We start from the raw sequence: 19,501 nt of genomic DNA, 5'->3' as shown, positions 1-19,501 counted from the left end.
TTTGCAATTTACATGGATGATAGGGTGCTATTCAGAAACCTGTTTCTGCTGCCTTTGTGGTTTTCACCTCACCTCATGTGGTCATTAGGATGAACAGCATATAATTAACTAAATTCATGTAAAGCCCTGAATTGCAAATGCTTGTCTGTACATCTAGTTTCTTAAAAAAATAGAGGAAATCTAAACCTAACCAAAACAAAACTTCCAGTGGTTTAAACAAGCTGTAAGAATCAGTTTTTATTTTCTTGGTAGGTGATACTTTGGGCTGTATTCATCCAACCTGTTTATTTATTTATTTTATCGGTGATTACACTTCTGCGTCACTCATTGTAGGTTAAAAATTATAAGATCTATTTGTGGGCAAGCGGCCAACAGTGAAGCCTATTTAGCTTGTCTACTTAGCTGAAGCCATATGGACGCAAAATTACTTTCCTGTTGCCTGTAAAATACTTGCCAAAAAGTAAGATTTTTTTTTTTTTCTTTTTACAATAACATTTCTACAAATCATATTTGTCGTTGAGTGCTGCAGTTTATGAGTTTGTTGCATTGTACCCAGAGTGAAACTTTACATTGGAAATAGGAGCTAGATGTGGAGGTTATAAGTGAAGCTTCAAGCTGAGGACTTTCTTGATGGTGAAATACTGTCTTGAGAGGTTGATTAACTTTGTTAAACAACTGAAGAAAATCTAAAAGGCTGTCCAGTAAAGCAGGAATTATTCTGATACTTTCTATTTCCTGTAGACTTTATTTTATGTTCTCTAACTTTTGCCTGAAACTTCAATTTGTCAGACACTTTTGAATACCAGGAGCGATTTTCTTAATCATTCAGAATAATTCAGTAAGACAGCTCTTGGAAATTGGCTTAGATTGGCACACGTGCCACAGCAAGGGAGAGGAAAAAGTCTACAGACCCTGAAGAGGGAGAAGAAGGATAACTTGTGGTCTCAGAGCTCTGTAACGTCCCTGAGGTCTATGCTGTTCCTGTGATTGCTTTGCTAAATGGAGAATGTTTGGACTCTCCTACCTGTGGTTTAGCCTTCTGGCGAAAGTTTTCTGAGCCCATTCATTACAGTAGTGGCTTTTGCACAAACAGAAAGATTCAGTCTTGTACTCCACATGCTGGAACACTCAGCCTTCTTGTTCCCATGATTGTGTAAAGGAGCAGATAAGTGGGGTTGGGGGGAGTGGGGGATGCTGAGGTGGAGTTGTGTCATTGAATTACATACCAGCTACACAGCTGCCTATTACTGAGAAAGACGTTCACTGTGGTAGAATTACAGTTTCTGTTCAGTGTAGCTGCAATCTGCTAGGCTGCAGTGCTCAGTATCATAGGGGGCTTAGTTTATATTAAAAAAGGGTACGGCATAGAAAAAAATGATGTACTCTTAGAAGTCCTCTGAAATTTAATGATAAAACGTAATATTTGGGTCTTTACAGTGCTTTCATTTTCTACTACGCTTCTAAGCAAAACCATTTTTCATTTTAATATTGTATTTTATGCTTCTGAATTTCTTCCTTATCCTGTTAACCTGTGTGTGGGTCTTACTAAATAATCCCTGTCAAGCAGGACTGTGTTGGAATAAATTAGGCAGAGTTCTATTGAATTTGATGGCTGAGTTGATAGGTTATTCAAAGTCTATTTATAAACTTCAGATGTTTTTGTTTGTTTATTTTAAACAAAACTGTTTTTTGTTTGACAGGTATCCTATAAGAAGGATGTGCAAGATACTCATAGATACACTGAAGTGCTGAACAGGCCGGACATAAAGATAGCAACTGAGATAACAAAGATAATAAGCGATGTATGTTCTCCTGTTACTCTATTTGTATTTTTTAGGCATGTTATTTTATTTATTCCAATTTCAGTCAGATTGTTTAGAATGCTGCTGAAGTTCTCAAATGTCACGAGCAGAAAACCTGCAACCCCAAATCTGATATGGAAGTTTCATTAAAAAAAACAAAAGCCAACAAAAAGCCCCCACCCTGCCTGGTATGTTACAAAGTTATGAGTTTATTTTGATTTTGACAGTATGACCTTTGCAATTTTTGGTCATTGATCTAAAGACAACATTAAGCTTTCTAAAGTTGGTTTTGTTTCAGCTTTATTCATGATAACCATTCTCAAAAGAAGGCATATGCTCGTATCCTATACTGCACTTCAGAAGATATACCAAGCCTTTTTTCACCTCAGTACAAGAGAAGCTTGCATCCCAGGACTCCCCTTCCTTCTCCCATCTCAGCCAGCAGCGAGAGGGAAATGCAATTCCCCGCTGTCCTTCTGAGAGCTGTGCAAACACACCACTTCTTGCATGGGGGCTCTCCTTCCTGAACTCCTCTCTGAAATTCTTTGCCCTCCCACCGTGACATCTGCTAATGGATAGGTCAAAGAGCAGTTTGAGAAGCAGCAATGTGTGATGCATTTTAATATTTTATTGTAGACAAGTTAAACAATATATATATTAAAAGCCCTGAGCCAAGATTTTAAGTAACTGCTAATAGTTTAATGTGAGACTGACTAGGCACCTATGGAGAGACAGTTTTAAGAGACCTGAGATTTACCTTTTGAATATTCAGGATTTTCTGAAAACCAAGAACTTCTACTAAGTCTTATGTTCAACACCCAAATTTACTAATTGCTGTTCAAGCCCCCTTTGAGTTGGAGTGGCTTTGGGACTTTTATTTCTCTCAGTCTGTTGTTACAGCGTGTCCTTGCTGATTCATAGTGCCCGAGTAATGCAAGAAGCCTATTTTAGGCAATGGGTAATTTAGTTTGTGATATCGCAAAGCACCTATTGTCAGTTCATCTCTGCTGTTTTCTAATGCATTGTGGAAAAAAATTGCAGCAATTTGCATGGGAGGCAGTTCAGCTGGAAAGATCATGTAACATCAACCTTGCGGGACTAATTCTGCTCTGTTACACCAATGCAACCTCACTGACTTGACTCCAGCAAGATTGCGGTGGTAAAACTGAGAGTGGAATTTGACCTTACATTTAAAAAAGGCTGCCCCTCAGCCTAATTTTGTTTCAAGACTATTTTCAGCTGCTACAAACAATCTTGTGTAAACTGCAGACACTGTGGTAAGAAATGCTGAGCCACTGTAACTCATTCTGCTTTGACTGGGAGAACAGTATTTCCCAGGCTTAAGCTATGCATTTGGTTAAAGTTGAATTTTGTGAATGCTGTGCATTGTGTTTTACAATAAATAAATATTACATTGTTAAGGAGCTGAAGCCTGAGAAGGGCTTTTTTCGGATCTGATTAAAACAGTAGTGTCAATGCAGATCACTAAATGAGACTTTTTCTACTAGCTTTAATGCTTACATTTCTCTTGATAAAACAAAAGCAAACAATTTAATAGTGATTCATATTCTTTTTTTTTAAGGCTGAGTACAAGAAAGGAAGGGGAGAAATGAATAGGGAGCCTGCTGTACTTGGAAGACCAGATTTTGAACATGCTAAAGGAGTTTCAAAACTGTTAAGCCAAGTAAGATTCTCTGTCATTTTACAATGACTTCATTCAGATATCTCGTTCCTAGTAATGCAAGAAAATACTTAGATTTTTAGATGATTATCTCTAATTGCATGAAGATTATGTTCTCAAACTTTTCATATAGTATTGCAATGACTGGTAAATTTAAGATTCTTAGGAAACAGAATATACATTTTTATGCAAAAATACAATGAACTTTGACTGTTAGAGCTCGTCTCTTGTGGAGATGGTGTATATTTATACAGATTATCTAGGATTTCTAAAATATTAACTGTATGTAATTTAGAGGCAAATTTTGCTGCTCATTCAGTTTGAGTGGAACCTTACCCTGTGATTAATCCCACTGAAGTAACTGGGGTCTTTTGTGTAACTGCTTGCTAATGTGAGTAATGGGATCTGAATTTGGCCTGACATATAAACCACCCGCCTTCCCTCCCCCGAAACTGAACCTTTTATGTACTACTTTCTGTTATATATTAACCTAAAAAAAAAAAAGAAAAAAAAAAAAGAAAAAGAAAAAAAAAGAAGAAAAATGGAGGGATTACTTTAGTCCATAACTAAAAAGAAAGCTGAAAACACAAATATTCCCTCTTTTCCTCTTATGAGTCTTCTACTCATAAGATCTGTGCATAAGGCTCTACTACAGGTCAGCCTGACATTGTGAGAAGGGATTTTTGACTGCTGACCTGTTTTTTTTTTTTTTTTTTCCTTTTTTTTTTGTTTTTTCTGGAGTAGTTCTTTAACAGTGCCTTGCATAATCCTCACTAGTAATCCTGTCAGGCTACACTTAGAGCTTTTGTAAACCTAGGAACAAATTCTGCCCTCCTGTAGGAGGAGGATAATGCCCTTTGATTGGAGAAGGCCGTGTCAGCCTTCCCAGAACTAGAAAAAAACTCCAAATGTAGTAGTGTATACACTAGAATAGTGTGAAAATCAGTGTTGTGTAACAAATATTTGTGATTTGGCTAGATAGTAAACGTCTTTCTTAGAACTACCATAAAATGCGAATAATGTGTCATAGAGAACAAGCTGCAAAACAGTGCAGTGTCTGTTTGCAAGAGGTTGCGCTCCTTTTGCTGTCACCAAATGTCCTTAGATACCTGCTACATGATTTCCTGTTTCACACTGGACCATCATTAACTTTGAAGCATTAATACTGCACAAAGGGAAGAAGAAGAAATTACATTCTTTTTATTGCTCTGTTAATGATGTATTCAGAATAAAAATTAGTTTGTGTTTTCCAAACATTTATTTCTTCCATTTTGTAATGGATCATGTGCTCATTCCTCTGCTGATGGGCAAGTCTGCTAAGAGATTCTTTTGTGTTTAGCATCGTGCAGACTTGGAAGTCAACGTGTGCCTTCTAGGAAGAGCCAGTGCGATGCTGCTTAGACCTGGGTGTCACTTATAGGAAAGGGAGCTGTCTGTTACTTAGCAAACACCTTTAGTGGTTTTTAAAAGGGTTCATATCTAAATTTAATGTGTGGTATCCTTTATTTCTACTCAGTGGCTGCCTACACATTCCTTTTCTTGCAGCCTATTTCAGAATCTAGTGGGCTTGCAGCTGCCTGTCATCACAAATGGGGCCAAAGCGGATCCCTTTCCAATAGCCCTCTCCATCTCACCAAGCCTGGTGCCCTTGCGGTTGTGGCCAACAATCGCAACAATCGAAAAATACCAGCTGGATCATGGGGTCCTGCAGGCTGATGCTGAGCCAGCTGCATCATAGGCTTCATCAATGCACTTTTTATCTCATTTTTATTAGATGTGCTTTTCCTCTTGGACAATGCATGTTGAATCTGCAAGAGCTTTTATAATAGAGTCTCTTCACTGCCAGGGACTGGGATGGCAGCAGTTCTAATTGAGATCCTTCTGCAGAAGAGAGCATTTGGTGTGTGCAATTTTAACTTCTTTAGAGAGTCCAAATAGTGCAGAAGGTGTGGCAGGAAGAGAGGAGCAGTTGACAAAATGTAGCTTGCTTACAGTTTATTTGTAAAGAAGATTCTTACTAAACCTTGGTGGTCCAAACTCCGCAGCCACTGGGCCTGGATCCAGGTTTTGGGATCCTTCCTTCTCTTGTCCTCTTCTCAGTCTGCACTGTTGTGGCTGCTTGCAGGGTGTGTGATGGGCCACGTACTTTTAGACAGGGAGGCAGTGCTTCAGCCTGACACTCTGCTGCCAGCCATCTGCATGCAGCAGCATGGAGGCTGCAAATACCAGGCTGCTTTCAGGAGTGGGGAGGTGCACTCAGCAATTCCCCACGTCCTCTGAAGGGAAGGCAGTGGCCGTGAGTTATCTAATGTTTTTGTATATTATTTGAATCATTATAACACTTAGACACACTGATCATAAATCAAGAGCACAGAAAAATGAAGATGACCCCTGTGTCCAAAGAGCAGGGTGGTGGGGCAGGATGAGGAATGCACCTGTGCTGTAGGAGAGGAAGAGCCCTAAATGTGGGTCAGTCATGTCAGTCCTCTTCATGCAAGGATCATGAAGCAGGCTTGTAACAAGTACAAGATTTAAAAAATAATAAACTTAACGATCTCTTTAGTGTCTCCAGACTTTCTGGCTTTTAGGGTTTCCATTTGTTTCTCAGCAAATGGGAGCATTATAAACTTTTTGTGCTGAAAGTTGATAATCTCCCTTAATAGCATGAATCTATAAGCTGCGACATGCAGAGAAATATTAGTTATTTGACCCTCATAGTAAATTTGCAAAGTTGACAATTCTGATAGATGTAATGGGAAGAGAAAATGATAACATGTTTTAATGTGGTGCATATGGGTAGGTAATTTAGGGAGTATAGAGAACAGGAGCAAGAAGAGGTCAGGCAGTGTGGGTGTAATGAAGGGAGAAAGCAATCAAGGCAAGCAGGAAGGCAAACAAAGTGAAGAAAATAATGTTAATGTTTGACTGGCACTCAAGGCTCTACAAAATCAGTGTGTCCTCTCTCTCTCTCTCTTTTTCCTTTTTTTCTTTTTTTTTTTTTTTTTTGATTTAACAAAGCTTTTGACAACGGCAGCAGCAAAAATAATAGCTCCCAGGACTAGTATATTTACTCACAGCACGCGGTAACCCCTTTCTGTTGATTTTAAACCAAATTTAAAACAGAAACTGTGTTAGCCCTTGTGAAAACATGAAGCTTGTCAATTTGCTGAATGTACATTGTATAATTTGGGTTATTTTTTGTATTTTTTATAAAAACAAGTTCTTGTTTACATCTTCTTTATGTCTTCTAATGCATTTTATTAGCTTTTTCAAAGAGCTGCTGATATGAAGTATTCCCCTTATGGTGTTCAATAATTGGGTTTGTGATGAATAATTTTGGATATTTGTATTTTATTCTGGATCTTGTGCTTATTGTTTCAGGGATAAAATTGTTAGAGGTAGAATGTTTTTCAAAATGTACCTTCTCTGAGATTATCAGTAACAACACAAAGAACCTAACATTTTCTCAGTCTTTCTTTGCTTTAAACTCTGCTAGTGCTTTTAGCAACCAATATTATAATTTAGCTCTTTGTTTATGTTACATTTCCTTTAATATCTATGTGGTCTGACAGGTTTTTCATTTTTTTTAATATGTTTTCATATGGTCATGAGGAAATGCTTTAGCGGCAAGTGTCTGCTTCATCCTGGGATCCCAGTGGTTGAATGATTCAATTTTTGTAGTTTCTTTATAAATCTGAACAGTGGGTGATGTCATCCACTTCTGAAACCGAACACTCCCTGTGTGAACAGCTTTGAACTACAGATTTGATTTAGGAATGTTGCTGCAAAGCTTCAAAAGACACTGCTCTGTCCAGCTGCAGTTCTGACTTTTATGGGTTTTGTGCAAGGCCGATGAGAAGTTTGTTTATCCAGGCCTTATTTAATTCCAGTTTGGTTTTTCAGGGATGTTGTTGTGTTAAAAGCCTGCAAAGTCTGCTCTTTCTTCAGCAACAATTAGAGAGCAGCCTCCATGCATTTCTTTTAAATTAACCCCCACTATGTACTCTCTAAAAAAATAAACAAACTTAAGACTTTAATTAAGATGGTAAATAAGTAGCCATCCTTTTAAACCCTCATTAAAGTAAAGCTTTTAGTTAACGATGAAATTTGTAGATAAGCTTCCGCTAACAACTGTCATTTCTACTCCCACTTTTTGTTTGCTCTTCCACCATGTTATAGTATTGCTAAGACCTCCCCCCTTCAGATGTTTTAGAAATCACTGATGAAGTATTTTTCTTCCTTGTTTTTAATCAGAACCCTTTCTCTCAGGCGTATTTTTCCCCTTTAAACTGCATTCATAACTTTCTCTTGTTCAAAAGAAGGATAAATACCTATGCGTTACTTCATAGTGACTCATCCATGGGCTTGCTCTTCTCTCTTCTCCCTCTCCCACCCCAGGCTTTCTTTCAAAAGGGAGAAAGAAACAGGAAAATACCGATAAAAGAGAAAGTGAATGTGTATGTAGCTTTCAATGAGATGAATCCCCTATGACAAGTCAGAGTTAAATTACTGCTGGAAGTGCTCTTGAGATACTGCCAGGGTCATCTGATATTATTGTGTGGCCTCCATTTTGCCCCAGAGCGACATGTGCGGTGGTGTTGGGGAGGAGAGCAAAGGCAATAAGCAGAGCAGCCAGACAAGGCAGCAGGATGCAGAGGTACTGAGACATCCCTCACTGCAACAGGAACATTCGCAGTTGGATCAGTGGGCAGTCTCCTTAAATTTGGGACCCTCCTGCACATCAGCATCAGGACACGCAGCCCTGTGACGACTGGGTTCACTGGCTCCCCCTCTTTTCTTCAGTAGCAGTGATGTGATCTGAAGTGACACTAACGAGGATTTATTACTGGAATCTCTAGATTGAAATGTATTGCTAAAAAAATCTCTTAAAAAATGGCATGAAACAGCTGCAGCTGGAAGATGGCAAGCCAGTTGTGAGGAGAGGTCCCTTTGGCACTGACACTTTCACACTTAACCAGAATATCCAGGACCACATTGTGCATTCGGTCTGCGTGCACAGTTTGTGACCATTTGTTGGCTGGGCAGAAGACAGCCTGCAGTAGCTGGATATTTAAACTCTTGTGCATGGTGTCATTATGATATGAGCTGATGCCCAAGGAGTAAAAGACAATTTTGCTCACCATTCTGACTTGATCCCTGGTTTCGGAGTCTTTTTGAATCACATATTCCAGCACTACCCGATTTTTATTAGAATGCAAGTTTTGGATACACCTTTTAAAAGAGAAAAGCCCTCTGATATATTCCTTCACTGCTCATACAGAATGTGGATTTGCCTTTGACAAAGGCAGTGTCTTTGTATTCAGATATATGCTTTTGCACTTGATCCAAAGCCAAGGCAAATATCAAACAATATGAACCAGATGAATCTACCAGAAGGCAATAGATATTCTTTTCTAGAGTTAGTGTGAAAGATTATGAAGTTCATCATGTGTTCAGATAAAGTTTCTCTTTAAAAGTAACAAAGTTTTAGAATTTCCTTCCTTTGAAAAATTAATGTAAGTGCTGGAATCATAATGTAGTTTTTGAACATATACGGTTAGTTTCTGTTTGGGTGGCTTAGTTTTCGTTTCTTGTTACTGTGATTAATGAAATATTGGGCATCGTGGCTAAACATAATGAGGTTGTGTAAGCTAAACCATGTTGAGAGTCTTTTGAGGCAAGGAAGAACTAAAAAGGAAAAAGAAAACTCTTCCCACAACTAAAGCTGAGAAAAAAATAATTTTTGAAGGAGATTGTTTGAGGTGGTTTAACCACTTTATCAGACATTCATGTGGGAATAGAGAAAAAAGGAGTAAGGAGAAAGCCGCGTATTTATTTAATGCAGAGCGTGGTAAATTATAATGGATGTTGCATAGGCTCAGATATCAGGTGTCTGTCTAACATTCATGGAAGCAGCATAATTCAGACTGAACTTTATTCTCCTCCATTATGCCCAGCTGTTGGAAAGAAGCAAGGCATGTATGCAAAGTCTCCGGATGTTTGATGATCACGCACAACAAGGGGGGCAAAGAAGGGAGATTTACTATTTGTTCAATTTCATATTTTCGGATTCTGAATTCAGTTCTGCAGCATGTTTTATAGAATTTTTGTGATTTATTTACTTTTAATGCCATTGCCTCAACATTTATGTATTGGTCATTTCCTCTTACATGTGTTGTTGTTCCCCCTTGTTCTTTTGAACAAGAAAAAAAGAGAGTGAAAGTGATGGCAGACAGTAATTTAATTATGCTTTCTACCACTGTAATAAGGTGGGGATTGTCCCCAAGAATGGACTGTGCTACAGAGAGATTCCTCAGGGTCTTGTGGGAAATTTCTGGCAGAATTAAAAATAGACCTGGGGGCTCTGGTGACAGCCTAGCACAGCGCGAGTGACGCGTGGACCTGGTGGTGGGAAGACGGCCAAGTGGGAAGTTTGATTCTGACTTCCCACTTTCAAGTGGTTGAAAAATTTACAAGTGATTTATTTTACAAGTTTTACAATTTATTCATCTTATAATTTTTTTTTTTGTTAAAACCACATTTTTAATCTTAATTATGAATTGAATGATTCTCAGTGAGTAGGTTATTATTGCTAGTCGAACAGTTCTGGTTTATTTGATTACTCAGGTGAGTCATATGGTTTGGTTTCTGTTTCCTTTTTATAAATCCTTCAGAACCAATAATCGCATATGACAATCTTAAAATTATTTTTTTTGTTTTAGTAAAATTTAGATACATAAAAATTACTTTGAAACTAGCACAATATACCACAGGTGTGGCTAAACTGAGCTTCTTTAAACATCTTCATTGTTTAAAGATTTATGGATAAGGCAGTTGCCTTTAATAAGCTCCTTTGTAGTCTGAATTCTCTGTCCCTTCTTCAAGTGCTACATGTTAATATTAGATATGTTTGTTCTGGTGGAAGGTGAAATACAAAGAGCAGTTCAGTAAGGAAATGAAGAGCCACCAGTACAATCCTCTCGACAGTGCTTCCTTCAAGCAAGCACAGATTGCATCCACCTTGGCAAGTGATGTAAGTGAATTTGCTTTGTATTTTACATGCATTTACATCCTGAAAAACCTAACATTTGTTCTCAAGCAGAATTTCTTTTTCCATCTTAAGAGTTACTCTGAGCAGCAGTCTCTGCTATACAGTGTGTCTGTATAGCAGGTACAGCATGTTATCCATTTCTTCCTCTGCTTCTGACAAAGCCCTTCTCCAAGGGCCTGCAGAGTTTTTCATAACCATTTTAGATGAGATTCATCTCGCTTAACTTTGTGTGTCAAAAGGTATGACCGCTTACTCTGAGCTATTTGCCTTGTACTCAGTCCCTTTGTATTTGGGAAAGAAATAAACAGGTCTAGAGGGCAGCTCTTCTGACCTGCTGCAGATGCCTGTCTTTAGAGGAGCGAAGTGCTGGCATCTCTCCAGCGGTTGTAGAAGGAGGTTGCATGAGCAGCTCAGATTTGGATGTCTATCTTTTAGACTTCATTCTGCCGGTTGATCTTCTGAATGGTATTACAAAGTACAGCAGTCACTAGATTCAGCTATAGGTGCTTGCTGCTGGAGCCAGGTTGGAGAAAACATCTATATTGAGTGATAATGCTGTTGGAATGATATATTTAACAGTGTGTCTAATGCTAAAAATGTGAACTCTTCTTTGAGGCTGTGATCCCAGATAGCCAAGAGACAAGCTTTCATTCTGTAGTCCAGCGTTTCCAAAGTGTGGGGCATGACCCACTGGGAACAGGAGAGGCCAGCCCTAGGAAGGGTCCAACAGAATATGTAATTGTTTCCAAAGTCTGAATGTTTAGTAAAAAATTAATTGAAGTAATGTAATTATTATTATAAGAGATATGCAGATTGAGTATTGTTGATTTGAAGTCTGCCTAAATCAGTGAAGAACACGATACATATGTGGAGGTGACTAAAGGTATAAGTTTAAAAGATTTGTCATCCAAGATAGGTAAGGTGGCTAGTTTTCTTCCTGTAAAGACGGGCATCCAGCTATCAGAACTATGGAAAATCCTACTATAGGCTGATAGGAAGTTATCTTCTGCTACTTCATTAAGTGATTATCTTTTGCCTTAGGTGACTATATTGCTTATCTTTGCTGAAAGCAGTCTGTGTTAAATAAAATATCCAGGAGCACTTCCCTTTAACTATTTTATATACAACTTTTTTATTTGGACAGTTAGTGTAATTCCTGAATCAAGAGAAAAAGAACAAGAATCAACAGTGTTTAAAATGAGTAAACTCAAAGTATAGAGGAAGATACTCTTGATTTAAGTTTTCTGGGGGTAAAAAAAAAAAGAAAAAATAAAAAAAGAAATAATAATAATTCCTTTCTAGTCTGAAAAGTCATACAAAGTGTGAGTTTGTTGTAAGTGTGCTTTTTGAGGAAAAGTTGGAGTAGTTCCCAAATACTTGCTCAGTACAATGAATCCTTTATTGATTTTTCCTTTTCCTCCAAATGATAGTAAATGACCACCATCTAGTGGCTGGTAGAGATTGTTCAGGCAAGCACTTAATGCTTTCTGTTTCTGGACGGCCAGATATGAAGCTGTGAATTATTTTGTTAATCATTATTTTACATAACCTGAATTCTCTTTCCAGGTGAATTACAAGAAGGATTTGGAAGGCCTACATGATCCAGCCTCTGATCTACCAAACCTGCTATATTTAAACCATGCTTTAAATATCAGCAAAACACATAGTGATGTAAGTTGCCTTTATAAGAATGATCTGAAAAATATATGTAGTAGGGAAAGTAGTATGTATAGTCACTGTAGAATACATAAATTTTTGGTACTTGCTTCATGGTCTCATATGTATTAGACTGTAGTGTTGTAACCACAGTAGTTGGGGGATGCAGTGAAGAAAAAAGGGCTTTTAGGGAGAGGTATTTCAGTTATTAGAACAACTAATATACTGGGTAGGAATCACACAGACTTCTGGTACCTGAGCATTTCTTATATGTCTGAAACCTTGTCTGTTTTTTCCTTTGTTGATCTAAGATACTTCTTTCCTTGCAAATCTCATTTGGCCTAAGATTTTATTGCTTTCATCTGCAAGTTTCTGTACAGAAGTGACCATTATGCTAGTTTAATATTTAGACTTTGGCCATAAACAGCCTCTTGAGTGCTGGCTTCCCTTAGAACTTCTCTGTCTAAACATTTTTTCCCTTCTAAATGTCTGAGGCTTCCTACACTGGATCAGGTAATAGGCACATACTCCATTCTGCCACGTGACAAGACATGCCCCTTGTTGGGGCTGGTGGTCTGACATAGGATAGTGATGGGGGTTGAAGTCGGGAGGAAGAGGCAGGAAACCCCTGTGCAATGCTGAAGCTTCTCTCCCTCTCCAAGAGCACCTATGCTACATGTGTGGTGCTTGTAGACTGGTTAGCTGCAGAAGGGCCACAGAACTGCTGTGGAAAGGCGTGAGTGGGTGGTGTTGGGAAGGAAGATTGCTCACGGTTGGCAGGAGGCGAGTGCTTCACACACAAAGGGTTAGCCCTAATGACTAGGAGCGTACTGGGTCATCTTCTGAGGCAGTGCCTGCTTCTGGAAGCTTATGTCTAAAACAGTCCAGCCTTCCCATCTGTACTTGATTTTTGTGTTGCTCTTTGGTGAATTGAAGCTTGTTTTTAATGTCTCGCTCAGATATGTGAAGCTAACACTGACTGTCCCCTTTTGTATGGGTAATAAATGAGTTGGTAGCTTTCACTTCCTGCATTCTTCATATGCATTTTGGCCTAATTCTGGTTTCCTTCAGTGTAACGTAAGATTGGCATTCTTTTTTGCTGATGAAATGAACACCCTCAGAATGAACTTCATCAATTTGTCATCTTACCTCTAATGAGATAGAAACCTGGACTTGCCCTTAAGGCAGCTCACTTCTTGCAAAATTTATTTCTTTCTATTGCTCCGGAAGGGTTGATTCATACTGTTTATGCCCTCTTCTGAGGACTCCATAAATACTGAGTCTCTGATTTTTGCATTGTCCAGATGCTGGTGGGTATTTTTTCTTGCTGCGAGCAGGAAGAAGAATGCTTTGCCAATCCCTAATGTCTCCACTAGCCATTTGTCTTCTACAGAAATCCCGTTTTCAAAATCCTTCTCGGATTTGACCTCCCCATGTCATCTCTTTGATTTTAACATGGCTTACTCTCCAGCCTTTCTCCATGCTTTTCCAGTACCTTCTTTGTGTTCTCCTTCTTGTCTCTCCACAGCTCATACCAAATCTTTCTTGAAGTCTGCTTCCACTGTATGAAACAGTCTTCCTGACTGTGCCGTTAACTGATTTCCAAAGACTGATTGTATGGTCTGTTTTTTTTTCTCCCTCTGAAACACAGAGCTTCTTGCTAATTGCCCAGTTTTGCCGTTTCCCTGTAGTATACCTTTCTTCCTTGAACTTTATGCATCTCTTCATCTGTTGCATAACATAGCTACACCTGCCCCGGTGCGACACATTGGAACCTGTGTGGTTAATTAAACTCATAAACTAATATAGTCGATTGAATTGGTTTGCTGATTGACCTAGGGTGTAGAAGTGTGTGCAACTTTATGAAACACATATACTACCAATGCAAAGCTGTTACACAAGTCAGCTTCCATGGGAATAAATTCCAACAGTTAAGAGGAGAGCTTGGTGGGCATGTTTGGATACAAATAGACTGTTTTTGACAGGTCAAACTCATCCTATTTTCATTATTTTGATGAGGAAGAGGGTTCACAAGGTGGAACTTTCCCCTTATACATGTAATTCATGTGTACATAACACATGTAATAAATAAAATTTAAAACTTTGATTTTAACCTAGTACAACAGCTAGGTTATTGTTTTACACTTCTAAAATTTGTTTCTATTGTGGAGACTTTGAGATGCTAATGAACTACACGCTAAAAAACCCAAGGAACTTAGATGTGTTTCATTTTATGGAACAGGGTGAATAAATAGGACTTAAGAGACTGAATCTGGTGCCTGTAGTTTAGTGTAGCAAAAGGTTATGCGATTTACCTCATTTGATTGTATAGATTTTTTTTTTTAATTTTGTTCCATTAGTTGAGGAATGGAGTAAAAGTATGAAGTCAGTATCTGTAGATGGAGATAATTTTCATTTGTTTCCACTACAGAAGTGATTTTATTGTGTGACATTTATAATTACTTCCACTAGGAGGCAAACTCAGACCATCATATGTGTTCCTTTGCACGTCAAAAGTAAAAAATAATGTTTGTTTTCTAGTGAACATAAACATTTGACTTTTGGATGACTAGGACAAGCATTTTCTCTAGGAACTTACAAAAGTTATTTTTTATCATATCCTTTTTTTCATTTCATCACAATATTTTAAATTCAAATTTAACAGTAGAACTCCTGAGTTGGGAGGCCTAAAATATAGTTTCTTTTATGCTGTTTCTCCCATAGTTATTTTAAATGGTATTTAAGTTGCAAAACCTTCTGGATTTTGTTTGTGAAAACATTCTTGGATATTTTTTGTTTCAGTATGAATATAAGAAATCATTTAAGCAAAGCAAGGGCTTCTATCATTTCACCCCGGATACAGCTGAACAAATCCATCACAAAGAAAATGCAGTGCTTCAAAGTCAGGTATACACAATCATAAATATATCTTGCAAAGAGAAAAATGCAGCGTTCTAACAGTGATTAAATCGGGCACAAAACTGCATGACAGATTACAGTGATGTACAGTGCATATTCCATCAGAAGCACCCCATGAGGAGAGAGGAGAGTGTTTTTACAGGACCCAAACCTCGTGCAGAAGCCTGATAGGGAAAGATTCTTTACACTTTTCTCAAATTCAGATATCACTATTTTTGAAGAGACAAATAAATTAAAATGACATTACTCATTCTGAATATCATATTTTGATTTGTAGCTATTTGCTTTCTTTTATGGCTTGTGTGGAATATTCCATCATACCCCACACTGATTGATTAAGTAATGTGTTTGCCCATCTTAATCAAAAGAGTGTGAATGAATGAGTTCAGAAGGCTTCTCCAGGTTTCCAAACAAAGCATATTTGCTTTGTGAATTAGCATAAAGTTATATGTTGGTGTCTTAACCCTGTGTCCTTCAATGTGATTTTGCTGCTAGCTTTAAGGTCATGGTCATCAGTATCTGTGAGGGGAATGTTGGTGCAAGACCGGACCCTACCGAGGCAGTAGTTTTCCTTCCCTTTTCCCTCCCACAGGTACAAACAAAAGTGCATTTCAGAATGGTGCTCCTGAGCCTGAAAGAGAGACCTCTGTGGCCTGGCTGTGAAATGGATTTTGTTGTTGTTACAGTAAATGTGTTGTATAATGGAAACATGACAGGGGATCCTATTGAAAAGCTGCCAACTGTTCAGACATAGGTCATTCAGCCAAAATCATGCAATTAGTTTAAGGATTGTGACTGATGCTCCTCACTCCTGCTGTCTTCAGAGTTCACCATTTTTAGGTCTGACATTTTGAAGCAAAGGAATAAATGACTCCAGAAAAAATTTCCTTGTCTAGCTGCCCTGTTTCTCCAACAGGTTAAATTTGGGAGGAGTCTTCCAAGTCAAAACCTCTAAGGAGTATGGTTAAGACAGGATTTGTCTGTCACTGTGGCAAGCAATCAGATCGCACATTCTCTCAGCTGTTAACAGCCTTTATTTTCATTTTCCTAGCTCAAGTACAAAGAGAATTATGAAAAATCTAAAGGCAGATCAATGCTGGAGTTTGTGGATACACCAATGTATCAAGTTTCAAAGGAGGCTCAAAAGATGCAAAGTGAGGTTAGTAAAAATGTGTGCTTGAACTAGTAAAATTTAGGTCAACAGAGAAGCTAACAGACATCTTGTACTGAGGTTAAGAAAACGGTTGAAGCAGATCGTAAAGATTTTATAAAAGGAGGATATGGTAGAATTAGTACTGAGTAGTTCTCTTTGCTATTCTGTAGCTCAGCTCTTCCTTCAAATTTGTTTTTTCTCAAAAGACCATTGGTGCTAACACTAGATAGAGATTGTATGTAGCATCATTTAATTGAGAAGAAACTCAAGAGGTCATCTAGATCAGAGATTACTAACTTTTTTAACTTTTGCCTTTAATTCCATCTTTAATGAGGGAGAATTCTCAGGTGGGAGCAAGTGAAGCCACAAAGCCTAGTCTGACCCTGTGCCTTAACTGAAATGTACTCCTGCCCATTTAGCCTCGGGAACTCAGCAAGGGGGAAGGAGTGTTCCCAGGCTCCAGAACAGCACTGGCTGTCCTATGTCAGGCCGTATTTTTCTAACTTTTTATTAAAAACTTCCAATGGTGGAGGTTTCGTGACCTCCCAGGCAATCTAGTCCAGTGCTTCACCATCCATCCTGAGAGAGTATTTCCCTGTGTCTCCCTTGCTGCAGTTTGATTCCATTATTTTTGCTGTGTGTCATGGAAAACAGATGATTTCATCCTCTTGGTAGAAACTTTTATGTGTTTAAAACCATTACCTTGTGTGCCATTTGTCTTCTCTTTTCTCTACCAAGCAAACTGTTTCTTTCATAGATCAGGTTAAACACTCTCTTTGGAAATATCATACATACGTATTTTTATCTAAATTGTGTGCGTCTTGTATAAATAATCTAGGTCACGAAACGAGTAATAAAGTTGCTTATTAATGTGATAACTAATTTATGGCATGCCTCATTTCTGGGTCTGTTTACAGTGTTCTTTCTGAAATATGCTTGGAAATGCACATGCAGGTACCACTAATTGTTGTTTTTGCTTCAACAGAAAATATATCGCAAAGATTTTGAAGAAGGGATCAGGGGAAGACCCTCAATGGATTTAGACAAGACCCCAGAGTTCTTGCATATAAAACAAGTCACTAACCTTCTGAAAGAGGTAGAGGATTTTTATTTCTTTTTTTTGTTGTTAAGTTGTAAATGAGCAATAAGCAGCATCACTACAAGCTACTGAGTGCTGAACAGCTTACAGTTAACTTGGTAGCTAAATACAAAAGTGACTTCATGAGTAAAAATTGCTGCGTGTCATTTTATATTCTGAATATAAATCTGAATATAAATCCTGTAGTAAGAATCAATACTTTTTGAAGTTTCCTTATGAACATAAGGAAATGCTAAAGCTCAGCACACCTGAACCAGAAAAACAGAGTTAAATGAACAGATCAGATGAATCCATAGAAAAAGGATCACTGGCAGAACAATCACTCTGAGGGCCTCAGTTTTGGAATTTGTTCCTCCCCTGGGCTCAAATAGCCCAAATTTGGTGACCTTCCAGGCATGCTGCAAAAGACATCTGTTTGGTAGGGTTTTGGAGAGGGCCTGGAGTTTTCTTTCAAGATAGATGAAGGGGTGGAAAGGAGGATTTCTATTGGTGTCCAAATGGCAGTTTTTTCTTTTGAATAATTATTTCAGGTTTATGATAGTCTGTTGTGGTTATATGGATGCCTTGAGCTGTGTGTAGTCACTTTTAACTAACTTAATTGAAATAATTATCTGTCATACATGTTATGGATGAAAATAAACACCAAAATTCCATAATATAGCTGTGATATTACATAATCTGCTTTCAGCAAATTTTGTTAGAAGGTGCAGGTTTTCTGTATGCCCACTGTTTCTTTAAGATTTGTCCAATGTTCTTCAGTTGTATGTGGCGTTATAAATTAAATTACTTTTTTTCCATAACTGAGAATCCTTCTATCTTTAGGCTTTTTATATTGTTATTCAAAACTGTTTTCATGTTAGATTTTTGAGTATTGGTTGGTTCTATAGATTAGGCTTACTATTTGACCAGATTTAAAAGTAAATATATCAGCAAAATTCATAGTTAGAAATATCAGAGCTGCTAGATATCCTCCATTTGAATTTGGGAGCCAGCAGTACCTTGTTTATATTTATTGTATTAAGAATTGATGTTTTTGCTGTGGCCCAGGTGAACGAATTGAGGATGCTAGAATTAAAAACCCTTGAACCCTGTTCCTCTCCTTGTTCTTTAAACAACTTATCCCAGTCTATGCTAGATTTCATATGGGTAGAGATTTTCTTTTCTGATATTTCTTTATTATTCATCCTCTAATAAATAATTTATTCAGATAAGCTTGGCTGTCAGGTAGACAAGTCTCAAGCTAGGTCTAGTTTGTGCAGTACCATGCTGTGCGTACGTCTCATGTATGCCTGCTGACGAGGGAAAAATGCAAATGCTTGCATTTCATTGAGTTAATCTTGCTGTGTGCTTAATGTCCACAGAAGTGGTTAGTTCATGCATAGTTGCACACGTGCTGGAAATGTTCATCTTTGAAAATTTTGATGTAACTTCCCTCCATAGTGCTACATGCATTAAGATGTTCCCTAATTCTTATCTCCTCAAATTTTATGACTCGTTACTTAGGGAGTAAACCATGCTTGTGAGCCAGAGGGGAAGAATATGAGAAAATGGAAATGGTATTTTAATGCATAACTGCATGAATTTCTTATGATTTTATACCCACATTCAAGGAACAGATTCCGAAACCAAAGATTACATACGTCAAATTAATTATTATCTTTCAAGATTCAGCAAAATGATGTATTTCTTCATAGTCAAGGATGTAGCTCAGTATTGTTGCATGAAAGTTCATAATAAACTTCAGATAGATACTGCATGAAATAAGAAGGAGAACCCGGAGTTATTAAAAAGTGAATTATTTGTTCAATTACTTTTTTTTTTAAGTGTCAGCTGAATTTAATAATTCTAAATCAATAGAAATTGTTTCCTGGTTGTTGTAGGACATGCTTCTGATGATAAAGAGAAGCTTCTTTAAAAATACCTGGTTTCCTTTTGTTTAAATAAAGAGCTTATACAGAGACAAAGGTGCTCACTGCTGCTTATGAAATTCAATACATGATTAGGAGTATTAATTCATGTCTATATAAATCCTTCTGAAAAATATTTTCGTCAACTTGGTTCTAGTTTCTTTGCTTAAAAAAGCCTAACCCAAACCTGGAGATGGGAAGAACAATTAAAAATCCTTATAAAACTTAAAGAT

At 37.8% G+C, this 19,501-nt stretch overlaps 1 protein-coding gene across 4 annotated transcripts in view; it reads left to right on the top strand.

Moving 5' to 3' along the window:
• NEBL (nebulette) overlaps nucleotides 1-19,501 on the top strand; it is a 273,965-nt gene that overhangs the window by 201,177 nt on the left and 53,287 nt on the right. Inside the window, exons 6-12 of one of the 4 annotated variants that reach the window (XM_050892025.1) lie at nucleotides 1,701-1,802; nucleotides 3,385-3,486; nucleotides 10,409-10,516; nucleotides 12,101-12,205; nucleotides 14,993-15,097; nucleotides 16,161-16,268; nucleotides 17,248-17,358. The exons of the other annotated variants lie outside the window; for them this stretch is intronic. Of the exons in view, the coding sequence (XP_050747982.1) occupies nucleotides 1,701-1,802; nucleotides 3,385-3,486; nucleotides 10,409-10,516; nucleotides 12,101-12,205; nucleotides 14,993-15,097; nucleotides 16,161-16,268; nucleotides 17,248-17,358 (741 nt within the window). The remainder of the gene's footprint in view (nucleotides 1-1,700; nucleotides 1,803-3,384; nucleotides 3,487-10,408; nucleotides 10,517-12,100; nucleotides 12,206-14,992; nucleotides 15,098-16,160; nucleotides 16,269-17,247; nucleotides 17,359-19,501) is intronic. 4 annotated transcript variants of the gene reach the window in all.

This window comes from Gymnogyps californianus, chromosome 2 (genome assembly GCF_018139145.2).
Source record: "Gymnogyps californianus isolate 813 chromosome 2, ASM1813914v2, whole genome shotgun sequence".
In the NCBI taxonomy this organism is placed as follows: domain Eukaryota; kingdom Metazoa; phylum Chordata; class Aves; order Accipitriformes; family Cathartidae; genus Gymnogyps; species Gymnogyps californianus.
This window is presented reverse-complemented; position numbering and strand designations above follow the sequence as displayed.